A 22,660-nucleotide genomic window follows, 5' to 3' on the forward strand; every position below is an offset into this window, starting at 1 on the left:
TTTTTTTTTTTTTTTTTTTTTTTTTTTTTTTTTTTTTCTTTTATTTTCTTTTAAAAGATAGTATATGTGTAACCTTAAAAAATTCTTTAAAAAATATCAGAGCTCTTGGCAACTTGCATTATCCTGACTCCCTGCCAATTAGCTAGTCATGTCAATACGGTGTTGATTTAAGAAAAGTAAATGGCACGAAAGGATACCGAAGCTGGGACAGATATACATTGCTTGGTCATGCTTCTTAAATCTCTAGGAACTCAAATAATCCTTCAGAGGTACCCAGTGTAGTAATGTGTCATAGAATTAGCACTAAAAAGGTCCAAAGATATAAACATCATACTAAAAGAAAGTCTTTATGAAGAATAAACACAAATGATTAAAAAAAGATTCAGAAATCACAGATTTAAGGAAAATATTTTGTTGAATTCAACAATAATATCATGATTTTATCTGACAAATATATTCTTTTTAAAATTTTTATGTACATTTAAAAAGTCTTTTAGATAAAAAGGAGGTTAGAGAGCTCAAGGTGTTTGTATGTTTATTCAGGTAGTACTTTGTTTATTGTCACTGCTGTTTTCCTTGCCACCACTGGTGGATCCTAATTCCCTTTTCATAAATTCTGGTGGCACTTAGGAGTTCAAGTCTGTAGGTGCTTCTTGTAGCTCTTCTATTCACTGCAGGAAGGACCCAGGAAATCAAGTGTCTTCTAGTAGCACTTTATATATACTGAAGGCCAGTGCTGTTCTCTCAGTCTGTCACCTCCCTCATAAGGGAGAAATGTCTATCACACTTGGATGCCAGTGCCGTGTAAATGTAGCATTTGTGCTCTCATAGTCTGAATGCTGCTCATGATTTTCTTTTGATGACCAACCAACGTGATCCCTAAACTCATCACATCCCTGGAGAAGACAAATGCGTACATTGTTAATTTTTCAACTTAGACTGCTACTGTATGGTAATCAATTGTGAGTTAAAGCTATATAGTGGTCTGGGCTACAGGTTTCTAACACTGAAGCTGTACCAGAACCTCAGCTCAGTACTGTAAAGTCCACATAGATCTTCAGTGAGGAGTGTAATTGCATGGCATGTGTCATGTAATTACACTGCCTTATGTGCCCACACCTGAAAATGAGGTTTTGCACTATGATAATCATTTACTGTGGCTTTTAAGGACACCCAAAGGAAGAGACACTTCTCTTGTACAATACTCTTGGAGGCTTTCAAGATAAAAGTTATGTATAAATATAAGATTTGGGAAGTTACATTCTGCTTCCTGAAGAGATGTCTAGTGAAAGCCTTTGCATATTGATTCATACCCATCGTGCAAATGAAAAAGGCTGTTTCAATTCCATCACTAGTAGTGCTACTGATCCACTATCTTTTGGGTCAGGATATAGACTGAGGCCCCCAGTGTTACCAGGTAGACAAGAGTGGAGCTGGAAGCTTGAGAATATTGTTTCAAACTTGTCTGGAAAAGCATTGCTCTATAAAAGGCATAGCAAGTGATTGGCTACTACCAGAATAACAACTTTGTTTTCAGGGTGTCAAGAACTGTTTAAGACAGCAGTGCCAATACTGGCCATGCCTGCCTTCAGAAAACTATTTTGCTTCTACAGTCTTTTATACTAATGCAAAGTCAATTCCTGAAGGACACAGACAGCTCCCAGCCAATTAGAAGAAAGATCCACATCTTCCTAGTACACATCTGGAAAAATACACCAATTAGAGAGAGGAAAAAAAGTGGTTATTTTCCTATACATACATACTTCAAAATGGGCCAAATTCTTCCTCAAATTCTAGCCTCGTTATTATTTCAGTTAGTCTCAAAAAATGGAGAATAAAGTGATGCCCACACATAGGTAGAAGGGTAATTGCCCTTCTATGGGATGCTCTATTTCAACATCATGAGCTGCTAAACCTTCTGACTTAACCCCAAGTACTTTGTTTGTACTCAGGATAAAGTTTTTGAATTGAACATTGTGTGTTATTTTACCTAGAAGTTCCCTAAATGCAAGTTAAACATGCCCAGTACTAACTTACTCAATAGTCATCCTGGCAACTGATTCAAGAGAGTTGTAGCCTGCTGCTGTGAAATTATCCTTATATCTTTCCATCTTAATAGCTTGTAACCATTCGCCTACGGAGCAGAAAGTGGTAAAATCGGGAGTGTTCTGGTCCAGAAGAGGGCTAATTGGTCTATGGAGAAGGAAAAAGGAAAGTAAGTTGTTTCCAAAGAGAGTTAAACATCAGGGAGTATTTAGCAAGGTGAGAGTCAAATAAGTTTGGGGTATTCAAAACTTCAAGAGTAGGAAGTAATAGGTCTTTATAAACAGGCTAGATTATTCTGTGAATAGCTCTGACTACACTGTAGCTCACAATATGTATTTCCTAAACTTATTCATGTAAAAGATGAGAGGTCAGAGTGAGCAACAACAGCCTAATGAACTATTTTTTATCAACAATATACCAACCTAGCATGATAGCAACTGTAACTGAAGTTGCTGAGTAAAATAAAGATACTATTTTTAAAGCATCTTAGAGAATGTATCAGTAACTATTCCCATTATTCAACTGGATGAGACAAAACAAAGACAGGGAAAGATCAGAGACACAAAGTAAGTTGCTTAAGGTCACAGAGCAAATCAGTCAGTAGAAGAACTGGGAACGGAACACAGGCAAGCTGATTCCCTAGTGCATTTGATCTAGCTTGTGAATCAAAAGATTACCATGATTAAATAAATCACCTGAATTTTATGAAGAAGTCATTAAAAGCTGTATCATGAAGTACAATGAGATGCAATCACTGAAAGGCAATAAAGCCAGAATACTAAAGGTAAAATCCTCAAGTGTAGCAAGTCAAAGTACTTTGGCCAAACAAAAGCATAAATTTCTACTGTATGAGTTCCTGCTAGGCAAGGGATGCATAATATGAAACTACAACAGATTTTAAGAAACAGGGAAAACAAAGACTGCTGGTAGTGGAAAGACTGGTGAGCAGGCAGCAGTTTACTGAGAAGTGTGTTAGTTCCACAGTATTTACTTTCTTTATTTTGGTTATTTTTTATGAAAAGTCCCTTTTGGTTTAGTTCAGTGTTGTACAAAAGGAAGGTGAATAAGGGATGGGAAGAACAGGGAACAGAAGAAAGGAAGAACTGAGAGACACATGGAGCAAGTATGAACTGGAACCAGCCACCAACCAGAACATCCAGAACCCAGCCATGCACATCATCATACGAGCACTCACTGAAGATTTTCTTACCTGCTACAAGTTCCCAGAGGGGTTTTCAAGCTGTTTGGATTCCTAATCATTTTGTCCAGAATACCAACTATCTGCTCAAACTTTGGCCTTTCACCACGTTCTTTCTGCCAGCAGTCTAGCATCAGCTGGTGTAGTCCTGCTGGGCAATCCATGGGTGCTGGCAAACGATAGCCTTCTTCGATTGCTTTTATAACCTAGTAGCCAAGATAACGGTCATTTTTCATTAAAGGATATTTAAGAAATAAATTTTTGCTACCTTGTACAAGAGATACACAATAGTAATTATGATAATAGCAATAATAATAATAATAATAATAAGTTTAATCAGTAAACTAAAATTTGCCACCAGCATTGCAAAAATATGAAACTTTTGTTTTGACACTAGCCTTTATTTTTTCAAATAGTTTCCTGATCTTATCTTTGGGCTTAATAAAAATACTGTTCTGTATGTGGGGAACATAGCTCTATTATCTAGTCAAGTGAGCAGCAGGGAGCAACAATTAAATTCACTAAGGGAGTAACAGATAGATTGATAAATGGAGTTATTTCAGAAAGTGTTATTACTTGCCCCAAGGCCTTTATGAGTATGTGGTAGAAGCAACCGACTTGTAAGTGGATAGGGATCTGTGCATACACATATAAAATATAAAAAGCCTGAAAATACTCTAAAAAGGATCCAAGAAAAATGCTTAGCAGATAGTAATTGTTAGGAAAAAAAGTTGTATTCTATGTCTAGCCATGTTAGCTTAATGATAAAGTAGTAAAAATGTGTCATGCGGGTGAAGACCTAGCTGAATGGTATTTTAACATATCACCTTAACAGTAAGTTAGATGTAATAAAAAAGATTGCCAAACGAGTATAATTGAAGAAAATCACCAACATCTGAACCAAGAATTACATTCACTCATCAACTTCCTTTGCAAAGTTCATTTGGATTTAAGTGAGAAAGAAAAATGGTTAAAGTAAAATCAGAGAAAAACTGCTGTAAACCTTGAGAGTAGGATAAGAAAGCACATCAGGAAGCAATGCAGATAAGAAAAACTTGTGAAAAAGGACTAAAACATTTTTCATGGGGGATTTCAAGTATATTGACATTGACTGACATAGCAGTATTAGAATTGCTAAGGAATGGTGCTTGTTCTTGAAAGGTAGCGCACAGTACTGTGTTCTCCCTCACCTTTTACAGAAAGCAAGATCAGAAGCTGTTCTGGAGTTAGCCCTAGGAAACAGATCTAGTATGATAAATGAAGTTGGTGAATATCCAAGGTTTAGTGAAAATAATAACCTCAGATATAAGATATTCCATAGGTTGTGTGAGAAAATATAAAAGCAGCGGACTGCAAAGTAGACAGAACTGCAAAGAACACAAAATGACCTTCAAAAAAGCTGGCTAAAATCCATGATTCTATCAAAACCTTTTTTTCAGAAATGAAGTTTTGTGAAAAGAGGACATATATTCCACAGACATGGCACTTATTCACTGGCAAGCTTGTGTCACAGGATGCCCTTCTGACCTCGGAGAGGTTGTCTCCTCTCCCTGGGCCTCAGCATTCTATCTGTACATTTAGAATGACAATACTATACTATCTCAAAAATGACTGAGAAATATTCAATTCCTGCAGTAACATCCACACCTGGAAGAATGAGTGTGGTGACCTTTAAGTGACAGTGAAGTTATCTGTCAGACAGTGCGGGAAGAGAGGATTTCAGCAGGAGAACAACACAGAAATTGCAAAAACAATACTATAAATGAAAAAAACCAAACCATTAAAAATAAAATGCACGATCTTTTGCAATAGAACTAAAAGGAAAAATAAAACAGCTCTTCTCAATCAAGAGTAGCAGTGAAGTGAAAAGTTAAAATAAGCTACAGTGTGTATAGGAAAACTGGCATGCTATGAGAAGTAAATCAGAAATCTCTAGGAAAAGTTCTTCTAAAGGATAAAAGATAGTATGTATGATACATATGTACGAAGCACTTATTTAAGAGGTCAGAAACAACCACTGAAAAAGTAGATAATCCCAACAGCAAAACCAACATCAAATTATTCAAGGAACTTTGAAATAACAAACCAGATTCTATCCCATTAAGGGATAGTGAATACATGAACACTTTTTCATGTTCACTACAGTCCCAAAAGAAACTAGAGAGATAGGAATCAAGGTATGATATTTTTAAAAGACCACAGAATCAGCTTCTTTGATGTATATGCTGAGCAAAATGTATATGAAGCATGAAACTTGGAGAAATATAAATGAATGAGTTATCTACTCATGGATGGATGGAATAGCTGGAAACACCTAAAACACTGTAAAAAGATTCCAAAATATAAGTAAAGTAATGTATGTGTCTTTTTGCTTGTTTTTAAGTTTTTACAAAACTGAGACAATTTGAAGGATACCAGTATATACTCTGTTTAGAAAGGTGGGGGTGGCATTCTAAAATTCAGTATTCAGAAATAAAGAAATGGATTTAGGAACATACATGTTTCCATACAAGCAAAGCTACAAAGAGCACAGCTGAAGTTCTCCTTAATGGAACTGATTTATATTGTCTACATTTGCCACAATTTGTTTTTTGAATTCTGCTTTTGGGAAAAAAAAAGAGAGAGAGAAAACAGATTGCTGCTGAGAATCAGTTATGCTTCTCTCATAATCTGGCTATCTGAGAATGTAAAGTCAATTCAAAGAGGGTCAGGACTGTTCAATGTCTGTGTTGGTTGCTGTCAAAGACCAGAGAAAAATTAAGCATAGTGGGACAATCAAATGTTGGTTTGTGGTTATCACACTGTTTCTGGTTATGTAGTAATAATAATAAAAATACTAGTGTTGATAATAATAAATCCAGGAGTGCAGCAAATTAAAAAAAAAAGTAAATCTAAATTCTTACCCTTTTCTGAAGAATTAATCCACACCAGCACTAGTAAAAGAACTAGCAAATATTGGCATTCTAATAGGAGAATAGAGTAAAGCACAGAAAGAAAAGTGTAGAAGCTAAACTGTATGAAGGCACCTGTTACTAGCACAGTATAAGCTTTAAGAGAGATTGCAACAATAATCACTATTCTTTATCATTCTAAAACAATGACTTAAAGGAAGAGGAGTGGGATTAAACAGGTGTCTTCAAAAGATGCAAATTCAGACAGAGATCTGATCCCATCCATGATTACATTCACATTTAAACAAAACAATGCACTTAAGACATATAAACTGCCTGGGCATCTAAGCAAAATGAGAAAAGACATGTTCAGTATTTTTGCTTAGAGTTAAATATTCTCACTGATAACTGTGAAGGAGAATAAAAAAAATAGTAAAATGATGATTATACATTTTTGCATAATGGATTTCTTTATATTGTTGATTGAATGTGTATATGTTTTGCAAGGTATGTTTCAGGACATGTTTATAAAGATCAAAACATACAAAAATATTTGAAATTATTTTTAACAAATAATCAATGCATCTTTTATTTACATGCCACTGAAAATTATTATGTAAATGTTAAAAATAGGTGGAACTGTGAGAAACTGCAATTAGCTATTTTATAAGAAATTATAATTGATTTGCTTTATTTGCAGTTTTCTTTAGAAGGAATACTTTCTAGAATACATCAAGGAGCACAAAGATATTGGAATTTCCACTATTTAAAAGTTGTTCCTTATTGTTCCTTGAAAGACAGGTAAGGTTTGCCTTTGAGGCATCTTATATTCCTGTCAGACTTCTTTTATGTTTGAATCTAGTACAGAAGGAAGGTGTCAAAAGAAATGAAAATCTTCTGGGTGTCTAGGGAATGTAAATATTTCTCTTTCTCTGCCCCAAGGACTTGTTTGCCCATATTTTGACAGTCCATGAAATCTTTGACACTGAGACCTGTCAAATATTAACAACTTTGCACTGTGCAAAACTGACTCATCATTTACACTTTCATCATTTTTTTAAACTTCAATGTCTATCATTCAATCAAAAAATAAAATAATAATTATAATAAAAAAGAAACTCAAGCCCCCAACCCAAAGAAATTTAAATGTGAATCCTTCTGACATCTTTCTCATCTGCGCAGATTTTCCCTGTATACTTTCTATATGAATAGATAGTCTTGTCAGAGACCAATATTAACACCTATCTGTTCTATTACTGCTGACCTGTTGCTCTAGGTCATATTTTATGCAAACAAAGATACCGTGAAATCAGCATAATTAACTTTAAAATGTAGGTCATTAACTGCCACTCAATTTTTAACAACTTTTTCCAACTATTAATCATTGTTCTGAGGTCAGAAACCTCAGAATTAATTTTTCATTGGAAAAAATTAGTTCCTTTTATGCTTAAGTATAATAAGGTGAAGTGCAAATATTACTATTTTTGATGTTCCAATTTTACTTTAAACTTGGGACAAAAACCATAATATCCACATAGAAGAAGAAAGATTTAAAGATTAAGTTGAAAAATGAAAGCTCTGTAACTTTTTCTAAGAACCCTACTGTCTCTTCCTGAAATAAAATTACATTCATGAATGGTGAAATATGTGTATGCATTTAAAATATGTAATATTTGTGTGCTCACGTGCTCTTACAAAGTATGACCTACATCTTGATTGGACATATCCCAGTAAGGCCGTTCTCCGTAAGACATTACTTCCCACATAACGATTCCATAACTCCATACATCACTGGCTGATGTGAATTTGCGGTACTGGATGGCCTCTGGAGCTGTCCATCTCACTGGAATTTTTCCACCCTATGTTAAAAAAAAAAAAAAGAGAAAGAAAAAAAAGAAAAGAAAAGAAAAAAAGTACTTTTCTGCCACAAATTTCCATACCATTCTACACCATCTTTCTTAGAATGCATTTATAATTACTTCTACCAACATCAAAGTCAGCACTTACACAATTTATCATAGTTTACTGATTGCAGAATCTTCAAGAGTCTTAAGCTCTTAATCACTTGGACTGTAGAAACTTAGGCACCTGTCTAGGCTAAGTTGGGTGAATTTCTCTGTAAGTGCTTCTCTTCTCCCCTTGATTTTAAGGGGCTGCTGAGATGTCTGATTTAAACTCGACATTTAACTCCTGGGTGACTGAAGTTAAGGGACAGGAATCTCATTCTGTGTATATAAATCCCATGGAATTGTCATTTGGCTCTCCTGAAATCTCAGTCTGGCACTTTAAAACCAGGATCCCAGCTAGAGCCCCGTGGCAGGAGTGACACCCCTGAATACCTTTGCAGTTTCCCAGATCCCTGTGCCTGTCAGAGCAGATTCCAGGGGCCCCTTCTTTACTCAGCATGAAAAGGTAGGTACTACAAGGCCTCACTGATAGAAAAGGGAAGATAGCTCAACAAAAGAATAAAGAGCATAGTGTGCCTGATGAATGGTTGTTTAAGAAAAACATCCCATCCAAAAGCAAGGGAAAACACGGGAGTTAAGCTTTGTCACAATCTTGCCTCAAGCTAGTCAACTTTTTGCTAAGATAAAATCTACTCTGAAAAATAATAATACCCTACAAGTATTTTAACTGATTCATATTAGGTGAGGTGATTAACCTTTCTATGATTCAAACTTCTATACGCATTCAAACAGAGAATTATGTGGAAAGGAATAATGAAGATACTGTACAAAATATTTAGATCTCTACTAAATAAATATACATGCTCTTGCAAAAATATCTAATTCTACTTAGAGCCAGATTTCTGCAGAGACTATCTTCCATTTCACTGTTTTCCATTTCTCAAGGAACTAATGTATTTCTTTTTTCTCTGCTTGTCAGAATATATGCTTCTTAGTAACTATATCTTTAAATGATTAAAAATACATAAACATATAAATTTCTCTCACAGTGGTAGTGTAAACGGCTTCTGGATCATCTTCTATGACTCTGGAAAGGCCAAAGTCTGATACTTTACAAACAAGGTTGCTGTTGACAAGAATATTGCGTGCTGCAAGATCCCTGTGTACATATCCCATATCGGCCAAATATCTCATTCCAGCAGCAATTCCCCTCAGCATTCCCACCAGCTGAATGACTGTAAATTGCCCATCATGTTTCTGGAGGGAAAAAAGAATGGCAATTCTTATTAATATAGCTGATAAAAGAAATAAGAATGATTTTTACAATTTTAGATTTCTAATTATTTACATGAGACAGTTCATCTTAGGGCAAAGAATCTCATTTCAAATGCAAGTTATATTTTGTTTCAGACATAGAGCAGTACATCCAGTTAAGAAATGTACGAGTAGCTCACGTACTAGAAACAACAAAACTCAGCAATTCCAGTAAAATTCTCACTAACTCATGGCAAGTCTTTTTTTAAGAAAGCTTACCTCATGAAACAACTCTTCATAGTTTGTTTTTATGCTCTTCATTTCTAAGAATAACTGTATTTGCCAAGAAAATAAGAATTGTCTACTTTTAGAATCCAAGCAACCAATATTTTTTTAATAGCCTGAAATGTATGTACATATAATTTTTACATATAGTACATATGTAATTCCATTCTCTATAGGGTGGTACACACTGTTTTACAGCTGGTAAGGAGTAATAACTGACTGGTTCAAAACAAACATCCATAAACTTTAAATGCTTTTCAACTTGTTTTTCTTTTTCCTGTGCTCTTCTTTAAACATGACTATAGCTCATTTAGGGATTCTTTATTCATTTCTGCCATGTTAAAAAAAAAAAAAAAAAAAAAAAGGTAGAAAATTGAGCTTCAAGCATCAGTGGTCTCAATTTAGCTGGTGGCAGTACTAAGTTCCACCATTTCTATACCACATTAAATCACTTAAATTCTTAGAATGTTTCCATATGATCCTGTTTGATCTTCTGATTTCTGATCTTACTCTGCTGTAAAGGATCAAGAACTGCTAATATTCAACAAATTCAATTTCAACCTGAAAAGGCCTTTTATTGTATTACTGTCATGCATGTATACATATAACTACATACACATGCAAACATAAAACACATATTATATACATATGTATATACAGACATACACATACATATAAATAACAAGGTATGTTTTTACATATTTTCATTTTGGTACTTACCCTAAGAAATGCATCCAATGCCCCATTTTCCATATATTCTATTACAATCATAACTGGTTTCCCTGAAAGAAATAAAGGCACATTTTCTTTGAGAAACCATAATAAAAATGGACTGCCTTTTTTTGATAAAAAATATTATTTCTTTGAAGGACTGAATTGTCGAGACATGAGCATTTCAGAAGCCTCCAGCACTGTTTTTGAGCTCTAATAAGTTCTTAAATGTCTGCATGGAACGTGGTCATGATTCACAAAATTAAACTGTACAAATCAAAATGTCAATGTGTTCTCCTGACTCCTGCTGTGTGAACAGGACTCTGGAATAATGACACTTCAGATAATATAAAAGGACATAAGAAACCTTATCTCTCTGCATGGTCTTTGAGGCTAAATGAAACAAGAAAAATAATGTATTTCAAAGTACTTCATCTTTTAATCATGCACGCATCTTAATTTTTTTCCTCAGCTTGTAGCATGAAGTAGGCATTGTTTTAGTTAGTTACGCATCAGGAGAAAATCCATTAGGACTGTGCACCCTATTTATAATTTAAATCTTTGACAATGAATAAACTAAAGTAATTTCTGCCATTAGGTTGTTATCTGACTGACAGATTAAGCTGCTGCTTACCTCTGGTAACAACTCCTTCTAAGTGAACAACATTGGGGTGGTCAAATTGTCCCATGATGCTTGCTTCACACAGGAAATCTCTCCTTTGCTTTTCAGTGTAGCCAACCTTCAGAGTTTTTATGGCTACTGCAACATCTCTCTTGCCAGGAAGCTTTAGACGTCCACTGCACACTTCACCAAACTCTCCTAAAATGAAGTAGATCAACAATGAATTACTCTAATATCAATACTCTTTACAGGCCTTGATTCCACTAGCTGCTTAAGTATATGTTTAAATTTAGCGTATGAACATTCGTATTTTAAATGGATTACTTAGGAACAAAGTCAGGCACATGCTCCCCATTAACTGCAGAGCGAATACATAGCAGAACAAACATATGAAGTTAAACCTACATTCTACAGCATTGCTGTCTCAATCCTTGTAAAACACTTTTTAGTAATTTATTGCTCTTTTTTTTTTTTTTTCCAAAAATAGGAAATAAAAATGAAGTTTATTTCATAAGAAAATACTACTACAGAAATAACACCATTTGAAGTGAAAATATCCTTCAGTTCTAGATGGTTTCATCACTATTGTTAAGATTCTTTTTTTTCCCCCTTTTTAAAAGACACCTCTTTCAAAGCTGTTTTTAATTTAACATTGTTACGGCGTTAAATGAAGCACTACATTATTAATTTCAAGAAGGATAATTTACTTTGCAGATTATAAAATTTAAGGTGTGAATTATAATGTTTTTGTTACATTAAACAAACACAAGCAAATGCTGGAATTCCGTAAAAGGTTTCTAAATTAAAAGATAATTGCAACTTGAAGAAGCATGTGAAAAAAAAAAAAGGCTAATCTGCAAGAACAATAATAATAATAATAATAATAAAAAGGTCTCAGCAACTGTAATTTAGGAGAGAAGCAATTGGACTTATTTGGACAGGAAAGTGCATTGACCTATATGAGATGTGGATCTCAGTGTCAGTACATACATCTCATTATTATTATTATTCAGATTGTGAAAGATTTAAGGATTGCCCCTTGCCTCACAGCAGCGTCAGCAAGGAGAAAAAGAGAAATCCCTGTTCTGTAGCCAGAAAGAAAAATTTCTTGGGACATACACAAGAATATGGTGATAACATATTTTACAGGGAATAAACAAAATACTTTCTAACAAGAAGGAAAGATTCACTGCAGAGCTTCTAGTAGTCTGGCACCTTGAAACTTTACACGGAGTATGGGAGAGGAAGAACCAAGTTCCTCCTCCAAATCCAATCAAGTCTGACATTTACCTCCAGCATGACTGTGGAATGTCTTAACATTAAGCTATTGAGTATACAGAAGTATGCAGACACACCTATATTTAAGACATGTTTTAGGATGAGCTAAAAAAACAGTGATAGAATTAGGAAAGACTGACATAGACTGTTTGATTAGAAAATCCTTTTGAGATATAAACTGAGGTCCTGAGAAACCTGCTGGGAAATGGCGAATGGCAGAGCAGAAAGAGTGTCTGTAAAGTGCCTAAGGAGATAGATTCTTAATTGTCCTAATTTATAAATGCTAAGAAATCTTGTTTGAGACATTATCACTGTTCCAGCACTACTATTTTCCTGACACTCCCAATAGCAGAGCTCAGAGAAGATAAAAACACCACCTGCGCCTCAGCTTTGCAGTCCCTCCAGCCCACAGGAGTAGAACTTTGGCCAGACCGTATTTCCTACTGACTTGTCTGGGCAAATCTCCACTCCAAATTGCCAGTTTTGCAAATCTCACTGGAGATGATTGCATACATAACCAAATTCCTCTCTCTCTGTTCTGTGCTAGCTGAATTAAGGTTAGCTTCCATCAATTCTAAATACCACTCTAAACACAGTGTTGTATCTGAACTAATCAGACTGATGAAGGATGTTGTTTTTGCCTGAACAGATGAGGCATTAGGCTCAACTATACTCAGGCAATGGAGTTATGGTATGAACACCCAAGTCACAGCTATGAATATTAAAAGGCAGGGACATACGTAATGATCAGCTGATGGATTTCTCATGTCCTCAGATTTGTGCCTTAACCTTCCTCCTGCGCTTCATTAGCAATGTTGATGACTATTAATGAATTCACTATTCACTTTAATCATAGTCTCCAACCACAGTAACTGACTAAAGGATAACAATTTTCTCTCTGAGTACCTTCTGGAACTGTTTTTATCCCATGCTGCGTGAGTACTCATAAGACGTGAGTATATGTATGTGTTTGTATGTGATACTTCAATGCCAGCTAATTGGGAGACTTGGCATGGAAGACACTAAGGTTTCCTTAGTGTCTTCCAGCTATCCTTTCCAGCTCTCTGGGATCTGATTTGGATTGATTTCCAAAAGCAGATCACTCATACTCAGGCAAACCAGAAACTTGTACATGTATAGTATGCATTTCAGGACAGGCTGCTAGCCAAATAACTTTTTTTCCCAACAAAGCAGTAGCTTTCAGTTAGCTGAAATGGTGCCCAAAATGGACCCAGAAAATATGACAAGGGTGTGAACACTGCACTGCTAACAGCCACTAGCTCAGCATGTCAACAAGGAGCAGGCTATGACAAAGGATCTGCAATAGGAACAAAGACTCCACACAGCGGGCACCATAATCTGTATCAGACAGGTGGCCACAGCAGGATGGTAATGAAAACGTTGGCAAGTAGAAAACATAACCCTCATGCAAATTGAGCACAAACATACTTGCAGCCTGTTTGTCTGAGAGAGACAGGGCACTACTCAACAGGTGAGGTGGCCAGCAGTGCTGGTACACATTGAGACTGTTAAGTGGCTTTTCTGGTGCTGTCACTAGCAGCAACTCTACACTCTCCTTTGACATACAAGTTTCAGCTGCTTCTTTTAGTCTTCAGTGTTCTACTGTTTCTAGATTAGATTTCACTTCACTCTATGTTCATAGGGTAAAGCCACAGCTAAAACCCCCCTACACAATGTATCTTCACCATAGTACTTCTACATAACTTTCTTTAGAACGACCACTCTCACAAATTTTTTTTGCTATCAGTTATACTAATTAAAATAAAAAATAAATTAATCTGTCAACAAAATTAACAGTGTGGATTTCCTTTGCCATAATACTGAAAATATTAGTGTCTCAAATTGTATCCTTTTTGCAAGTGAAGCATTTTCAGCATTTTGCTCAGAAGGTTTCAGAAAATCCGACTGAACATATCATCACGTTCAGAACTCTTGCAATGCTGATAGTTTTTCAGCTCAAAGCAAAAGATAAAACTGTAATTTTTCTGTGCTAATCTAGATTTTTAATCTTGTACACTGCATGTTTATTAGAAGAGATGTTGCCATTCTAGCATCACAGAAAATTACTAGGGATTCTTATGATCTTACTCATCTGAAACAGTAATTTTCTCAAGCAGTGTTGTTAATTACTATGGTACAAATCCTTGATAAAGACATGATTCAACAAGAGCGAGGTTACTTTAAAAATGTGTTGTGAATTCTAAGTGTAAAGATTTTTCTGCTAAAACAGCTTATTTTAGAGATCTTTATTATTCTCTTTTAAAATAATACCGCACTATGTAATTTACAGTCATGCCAAACTACAGGGTGATTTTAAAAGTATTCTACTAATATTTTTATAAAACAACAGGAAAGCAAAAGAAAATTTCCTCCAGGAATCCCAAGTATTTGATATTTTTCTTACCCACAGAAATTTAATTTCACTACATAGAGTAGTGCAATAAAAATGTCACGTACCTTATTAATGCAAACAAATGAAACTGCTTTTTTAGAGCATGAACACCATGACTTAAGTAGGTGGTAGACAGTTCAAGAGGAAGAAAAGCAATGTAATGCTGGTGCAATTACAATCAGTCACGAGAAGTTAAACAATAACTTTTTGTCTTCATAAAATATCAAAAAGAAAAATGGCAGAACAGAAAACAGCCTTAGGGAAGATTTTGTTCTACAGAAACAAGACCTTCCTAGTCTGTATGTAAGATTTTGTGCTGCAGCCAGTTTTCTTACTAACATGAAGAAAAAATGAGAGGCCAAAAAACCTTTTGCAATAGGAAAGCAAGCAGAATTTGCAATCATGCCTAACCCATTTATTCTGGCAGTAAATAATAAAAGCAGAATCACTTTCCCCCCCCCCCCAAAAAAAAAAGCATGCTAAACAGTACATATAGAAATTAAAAACTCACATCTTTCAATGTCAAGCAGAATTTTTCATATATTTATTAAATATATATATACTAATTCTACATATACCCTTTTTTGTGTCTGTTCTTAGCTTTTTGTTTCCCTGTTTGTTGTTACATTTTAGAAGCAAGAGTAGCTTCACTGCTCTTAACCACTCTGGTGAATGCAAAAAGTTCTTCTGTAGAGGAGGTATAATTATTTGCCTGTCATTATGATGTATGAGTTTCCATCCTGGCTAAATGGAACAGTTGAATAAGGAAGCCACGACAGCCTTACCTGCACCAATCACACGCTCAATTTTAATACAAGAGGCATCTAGCTCCTTGGCGAATTGATGGACAGCTCTATTTGGGTCCTCGTAGGTTTCAGGGTCAATGTAGGTTTTGGTGCCTGGAAATTTAACTGTAATGATGTAAGAAAGCATGACTGTGATGAAGCAAAGGCACTTATTATGCAGTCAGCCCAGGAATTTCATTATGCAGAGTGCTTCTTGGAAGAATGAGCCTGCTTCCACAGCGCCTGAGTCAGCCGCTCTGAGAGGCAACTTCAGTTTTAGGCATCGTCTGTAAGCATGCTGACACAAGTGCACAATCCCAGCTTTAAAAATGACTAATATTAGCATTTTCACCTACACCTCCGAGTGAAAGAATAAACATTAAATAACATTCAATGGAACAAAATACATGGCCCGAGTGGGAGTAAAAGTAAAGTGAGGTGTGGGGGGGGGGGGAGGTTATAAAGGAGGTGAAGCTTTCTTTTCTGTGTAAAGACAGCTTACCCTCTTTCCCAGATTGAGTAAACAACATTTCTTTACGTTAACTCTTTCTTCTACAGGGATTTGAAAAGCTCCTCTACCTACTGCAATTTGTTTAAACTATTCAATGTATTTCCAGATTCTGGCAGTAGCCAAGTTAAATTATTCACACCTCTTGGAATTTATGTCCTTAGGTATGTGTCTTACACTACAATATGAACATAAGAAACACTTGTAATCGATGTGTAAAGGCACAGGAAGCGAAAGCAGATGCTGTGGAACAATTACCTCTCTCCCAGTGACCTAAGTGAATAAAATGTAGCACCTGGGTTCTGCTCCCTCATTTTCCAATACAGCTCTTAGTGTAACTTAGGCAGCATAGTGCTCTGGCCAGCAAGCAGTGTTTCCCTTTTCCTGCTGATGCAAGAAAATTATTTGCTTTTCTTTTGAAAGCAGAAACTTCTGGTGAAAGTAGAGCAACCTGAAAATCTATTAACCAAGCAATTTTTATGAAATTAATTTGACTCTCAAGGATTACGGTTCTGGGTTTTAATTAAATCAGCAAATTAAAATTCAATACGGAAAAGCAATAATGTTCCAGTGCTAAATGATGCACTGATATACATGAATTGGATCAAAAGTCAATACATAACATAAATAATTTATAGTTGCTTTGTAATCTCTTATTTGATCGTAAAATATTTTAAATTTCAAGATATATTGAAAAATGGCTTAGTAATCACATGTTTTTATGTGTCAGATTGCATTATTGATAGAAACATAAAATCAAAAACTTGTATGAAGAAAAAGCTAAAGTAATTGACTGAGAAATCTAATGAATTTGCAGATAGAAAAATTATTCAAGATTTTGCCCAGATTATTTGGGTTACCAAAGCCCAGTTATTGCTTGCAATATTATGTACTCAAATGTTCTTTCAATTGTATCGACAATGCTACAGATTTTCAAAAATGTAAATATTTTTTAAACCAAAAAAAGACCACAGAAAAAGATAATAAATCAATAGATTAAACTCCTATAATAATGCTTTTGGGCAAGGAGTTGAGAATGAGCCATCCTCATTGTATTTCTGATAAGAGGCCTGGATTGGAGGTAAGCTTGTGAATCTCAAATGGTCCTCTGATGGTTCTTTATTCAGGTTGTCATAAAACATTTTGACAGGCCAAGGCTATCACAGAATACCAACGCGAAATAGTGTTGGAATGGATTTGAAGACACTGTTAGAGGAAGGTAGGAGGAAGCAAAATGTAAATTTGAATTGCTTGAGTAAATTCCTCCACTGTTTTTAATCTTTAAATGTAGTACTTGGGCCACAGAAAATTCAGGGGGATAGAAATAGAAGACAAGATATTCTACAAAAAGCGCTACTTTAAAATTTGTTATAAATATAATTACTTGTAAAGTTTTGTGTTAAATGTTTGTTGTAAGTTAAGCTTTTGAAAATCCAGTGTGGTATCTCTACATATAAGAAGGTTGCCTAGAGGTCCTGAAGCAGAAAGATGCCACAATTCTGTTCACAGCTCTGTGAACCAGCTGGTTACCAAAGCACAGTGTTCCACCTTCTTCTGCTTATGAGTATCAAACAAAATTAAACGCTAGGCTGTCAATAAATAGATGATGAAAAGCTCTATTGGTAAAAAATGACTTACATTTGGCAGTATTGTTTTTAAAAAGACTGTTATGACTGATTTTCTGTATAACCAGATTTCTCCAAAGGAAAATAAGAGAAATAAACATTTCTCACAATTTCTAGATCAACTATTAAATGTTAAGTAGCAGCTTTCATGTTAATTTGCTTACGCTTCCACAGAAACAAAAAATATAATAGATAATGGAAATGAGGTGAGGGATTATTTAGCTATCATCTTCCCTTTGTTTATATGCTCAAATACAAGAATATATAATCAATCCTTTCCTTCAAGGACATAATGGGGATTAAAAAAGTGAAAGCAGTAGCTCTTCTGAAGATATGAAAAGCTTATAGTGCATCTGTGAGAGGCAAATTTCAAAACCATCACTTCTAGAATAGAAACATTTAAGTTATATCAGATTTTCGATAAACTCTTTAAAATCAGCTGTTCTGCAAAGTGCATGATAAATAAGTCTTATCCCATTATTATTTTCCACCTTTCTTGTACAGATTATGAACTGATTGATAAAAGCTGCAATGTTGTCACTGCTTGGTTTAATACTCGCTGCATTTAAATGAAATTATTTAGGTAGCAGCACATTCATACTTACAGATTCTATTTGATCTGATTCTGTCCAGATAGAAAGGTGAAATAAACCTTGATCTGATTTCCAATGGATATTTGGCTAGAGCTCCTGCTTTAGAGTTATGCACTGAGAAGATGCTATAGATTTTTGACTAGTGGCTACTTCTTTCTCCATATGTCATCACATTCCAATAGTAGGTCATGATTTCAATAAATATGAAACCAGATAAACCTTACTGCTTTCATAAAAAGAAAATCAGATGCATTTAAACTACAGCTGTTATTGCTGGTAGACAACAAAGGCTACATACAGCACAGTATGACTACATGGCATTGTCTACCGTTATGAAAACTGGAAACTCAGGCTTTTCTGGGAGGGAGGGGATGAGGTCATTGCATACAGTTTAATTCTGTTACGTGTTTTTGAAATTCGAACACACAAAATAATTTTTTGTAATACTTTTTACTAATAATTTTTTGTGTACTTCCTGAGTTAATGTCTAATTCTAAAACAATTTCAAACATTTTTTCATTTATGATGTCAAAATGTCAATAAAACTGATATGAGAAAGGGCTAAAATGTAAAAGTTTTAAAAATTATTTTCTGATACAACTGAAAATATTCTTTCTTTTTTTTTTACTGCACAGGCCCTTTTCTCATCCTACATTTTCTATTGTCATTAAGGTAGATTTATTTTATTGTTTTACTGAATTTTCCCAGAGTTCTAGCATAAATTCAGATGGCAGCTAAAATTCTGAAAAGAGAGACTTTGTCTGCTATTCATTGCTAGGGAAGTGATTTTAGAACACAGAATAATAGTGAAACATCTAATCTTTCTTTTCGTGATAAATAATTTAAGGACATTGTTAAAAATACTGATACTATTACATTTGCTGTTGCAGAAAACAGGTTTTGAGAAATGATGGAGACAGTGACTGCCACTTGCTTAATCTGAAGTTTGCTTAAGGTAAAAATCATATAGTAACTTAGCCAAAGACCTCTCAAACACTGCATCTCAGAGTGATCGTTAGGACAGTATGAAGCATATTCAAAGCAATCCATCAAAAAACGCTGAATGAAAAAAAATGGGTTATCATATGCATGTATAAAAATAAAACTATACAAGCAATGCTGACTTAAATCAGCATTCTTTTTCTGTAGGTCACATTTTTACAGTGTTTAACTTGCTATTTACATAGCATTTTTTAATTTCTTTGAACTTTGCAATTCACAGAATGCTATTTTAGTATTGCCTACAGTAATGCAGTTGGGAATTTTTGAAAGGGACAAAAAAAGCAGAACACTTACAATGAAAGTAAAGCTCTTCATCCCCTTCTTGATCAGCTTTGCTATAGCCACAATGCCTGAAAGGAAAAATGTCAGTTTTGCTGGTAAATAATGATTTACTTCCTCACATCTGAAGCCCTGACAACATCAGTCCTTTGGGCTGGGATTTTCAGGCCATGAGCACCTAACTCCTGTAGGCCCTTTGAAAGTTTGAGCTATAATTCTCTTGACAGCAGAGGTTTAAATAAATCATGAACAGTTGTAATCAAAAGGCTTTTGTATCAAATACTAGTTGGGACAGGTCCTAAAGAACCTTGTTCTTGTGAAAAGCTTCTATGGATAAAACAGAGGATTAAAGAACTTGAAAGTAGAACACTACTTTACATGAGGGTATTCTTAACCTTACTGTGCCTCTTTTTCTTGAATGCAAAGTCATTTAAAGGCTGATCAGATAAAGTGTCAGGCTTCTCTGTGTGAGAGAAACTAAACAGAAAGGAATTTTCATGAGTACAAGTAAAGAATGTGCTAAGGGTTCCTTTTACAGCACATTCACATCAGACTGAAAGAACATCTTGATTTAAGAGTGTCCTGGATAAACTGTATAATTGATAACGAGATTTAAACAAAAAATGTCCTTACTAACCACGAGTTCCATTTCATATTTGCAAATTACTATCTTAGATGTTCTTATGCCTATGTAATGTGCAATACCTTCGCCCGATGATGAATCCAAACACCATGAAGACCAGAATGATGGTTCCTGCCACAGCGACTACAGCTATGATAATAACAGGATTCTGTTCACTGGAAACAGCAGTGGCTGCAAACAGGGCAAAGAGCAGAGATTAGCTTAAAATTATTCCCTGCAAAAGAGCTGCAAAAAATTAAATCGACCTTAATGAATTGCAGATGATTAGTTTACTTTTTTAGTTGCCCAAGACTATCAAATTGATTAAGTTAATATAAAGAAAGGCCTCTATCAGAAATTCATCCCTGATCATCAACAGGGAATAAAAAGAAGTTATGCTGGAATTGCTCAAAGTGGTACAACCACTTTCTAAAAGTCATCACCAACCATTTCAGTTTGCTGAAAGCCAGCATCAACCCTCCTACTGCTGCATTTTGTTCTGCTTTGCTCAGCGACTAACGCCTTCCTAAAAGAGAACAAGACATCCCTGAAAAAGGAGACAGCAGGAGAATGAATGCTGAAGAACTCCACTTCTAGCCTCACCCCTAAAACTGACTGAAATGACTTCAATGAGAATCCTAAGAAATGGTATAATAAGTATAATAATATTTAAGATTAAAGATTATCTATTACCACAGACTTCTTAGCATATTTCTTTCTTATTACTATTAATCACTGTAAATTGTTATTATCACTTAAAATTTGTTTCTGTTAGCAATGAAGAAGTGTTTCCACAAATACAAAATGCAATTCTCCATGCTTCAGAGATTTTACATGCTAAAATATCCACACACTATTGCTCTTTTTACTCAGTTATGCCAGTTTTATTAATAAATGCAAATGTATTCATGTCACATTAATTTAAACTGAGGGTGTAAATACATAGCCTGAGATACCTCAAAGTTTGTTAAATGCTGTACTTGCCACTCATCTAATGAGGATGGACCTACACTCAGCTGCATTAAATGGCCACAACTCTACTGAACATTATGGAGCTATGCTGATTTATAACAGTGAGTATCTGGCCTGGCCCAAGAGGCTGAGAATAAAGAAGGAGGCATCAAGCAGTGATAATGAGGTAGGGACTGTGAAAGTGTGAGTCATTTGGAAGCAGCAGAAAGGTGTGGAAAAAAAAAAAATAAAAATACTCTCAGCTGATTAACTAAACTGTAGATGGTATGTTAATACAGTTAATTGATTAAGTCATGGTAGTGCTAACTAAAGATGATGATTTCACGAACTCCACAGAATCTTCCTCTTGCAGTTTTCATAGGTTCCCATAGAAACAAATACACTGGTCCCTTCCTTACTCTGTCTTAGGAGAAGTAAACCAATCAACATGATTTATGATTTATTTTGTCACTGATCTGTGCTACATGCTTCCCCCCTAAAATAACAATCCTCTTGTTTTGTTAAATAGTGTAAAACAGCACCTCTGTGTCGAGATGAAATTTCCTTCTCCCCTAGGTTTATTTCCTAAAGAAACTTTATAATTTCTCGATGTTCTACATGATGCAGGTGAGGAATATCTCATTATTCATATTGAGCCTTAACTGAAAAGAACAAGCGTTTATTTTTGAGTTAAGTATAACCTCCTGAGATACTCAGGTTAGCAAGGTGCTACCAAAGGCCTGCACATACCCCATCTTTGCAATGTTTAGGAAATTAGTGTACTCTTGTACAGGAGTGTATGGGCCCAAGTAATACAATTCAGTTCCTGAATAACACTGACTGCCCATCAAATGACACAGCCTTAAACACAGGTATGTTGAGTTTATGCAAAATTTCCTAAAACTTTATCATTCCTTCTTAGAACTCCTGTGGAAAACTTTCTTGGAAGTGAAAAAGTAGCCATCTTGTCCCAGTGGCTAGTGTGCGAAGTTGTATCCATCTAAGAGTTTGGAATAACACCCACTCAAACTTGTCACCTAATCTAGCAGCCAAGTTGAGTGCATAGAGGTTGACATATGTGAGTGGGTTGCTCTGCATAACTGCCTCAAGATGTTGGATACCAGCACATTCTGGAGGCAAGCCGAGGATGTTACTTCGGCTCTACAAAATGTTGGGGGCAGAGTAAACTGTCCAACTGGTAAGATAGGTGGGACATAGTGCATGATGTACTTTTACATATTTGAAATAAAAAAGCTCTGATGTGGGCATGGTCTGGTGACAATCTAGTGACAGCAGTCTGAGACATCTGCCTCTGTTCATGTACTGTATCTGTGCTGCTTCTCCTGTTTGTGTTATGAACTCATGCTGTTACTTGGCTTACATGCAATTCAGATTCCAACTTCTGGAATGTGGTCTGGCAGAAATAAAGATGGTAAGAGTGCTGTGAGAGAAAAGATTTTGGAGTGCAGATGGCATGGCTGCCATCCACTGGTGTTGCCATGGTGGTGGTGGCAGAAAAACATCAGCAAGACAGAGAAGTCTGTCCTTACCTCCAGTTAAGCTGTGCTCAGACTCAGAAGGCAAAAGAGGGAGTAACTACAAGTGACATCTGACACTGCAATATCTGCTAATCCAAAGGAATGAGGCAGTCCTTACTTTAAAGAAGTTAAGGCTACCTTCTAAGTATATG

General features: G+C 35.3%; 1 protein-coding gene across 3 annotated transcripts in view; it reads right to left on the reverse strand.

The window, feature by feature from the left end:
- The window catches only part of EPHA7 (EPH receptor A7), a 152,523-nt gene that overhangs the window by 11,089 nt on the left and 118,774 nt on the right, over positions 1–22,660 (reverse strand). The window contains exons 8-17 of one of the 3 annotated variants that reach the window (XM_042825467.1): positions 20,103–20,211; positions 19,413–19,468; positions 15,391–15,516; positions 10,927–11,112; positions 10,302–10,363; positions 9,090–9,299; positions 7,845–7,994; positions 3,257–3,450; positions 2,038–2,193; positions 468–896 (exon numbers count right to left, since the gene is read on the reverse strand). In XM_042825467.1, the coding sequence (XP_042681401.1) occupies positions 782–896; positions 2,038–2,193; positions 3,257–3,450; positions 7,845–7,994; positions 9,090–9,299; positions 10,302–10,363; positions 10,927–11,112; positions 15,391–15,516; positions 19,413–19,468; positions 20,103–20,211 (1,364 nt within the window). In that variant the 3' untranslated portion in view covers positions 468–781. Of the gene's footprint in view, positions 1–467; positions 897–2,037; positions 2,194–3,256; positions 3,451–7,844; positions 7,995–9,089; positions 9,300–10,301; positions 10,364–10,926; positions 11,113–15,390; positions 15,517–19,412; positions 19,469–20,102; positions 20,222–22,660 lie in introns of those variants that run through there. The other 2 variants (XM_042825461.1, XM_042825455.1) reach the window with 2 other exon arrangements.

This window comes from Centrocercus urophasianus, unplaced genomic scaffold, assembly GCF_019232065.1.
Source record: "Centrocercus urophasianus isolate 14NV4802_14NV808 unplaced genomic scaffold, USGS_Curo_1.0 seq_10, whole genome shotgun sequence".
In the NCBI taxonomy this organism is placed as follows: domain Eukaryota; kingdom Metazoa; phylum Chordata; class Aves; order Galliformes; family Phasianidae; genus Centrocercus; species Centrocercus urophasianus.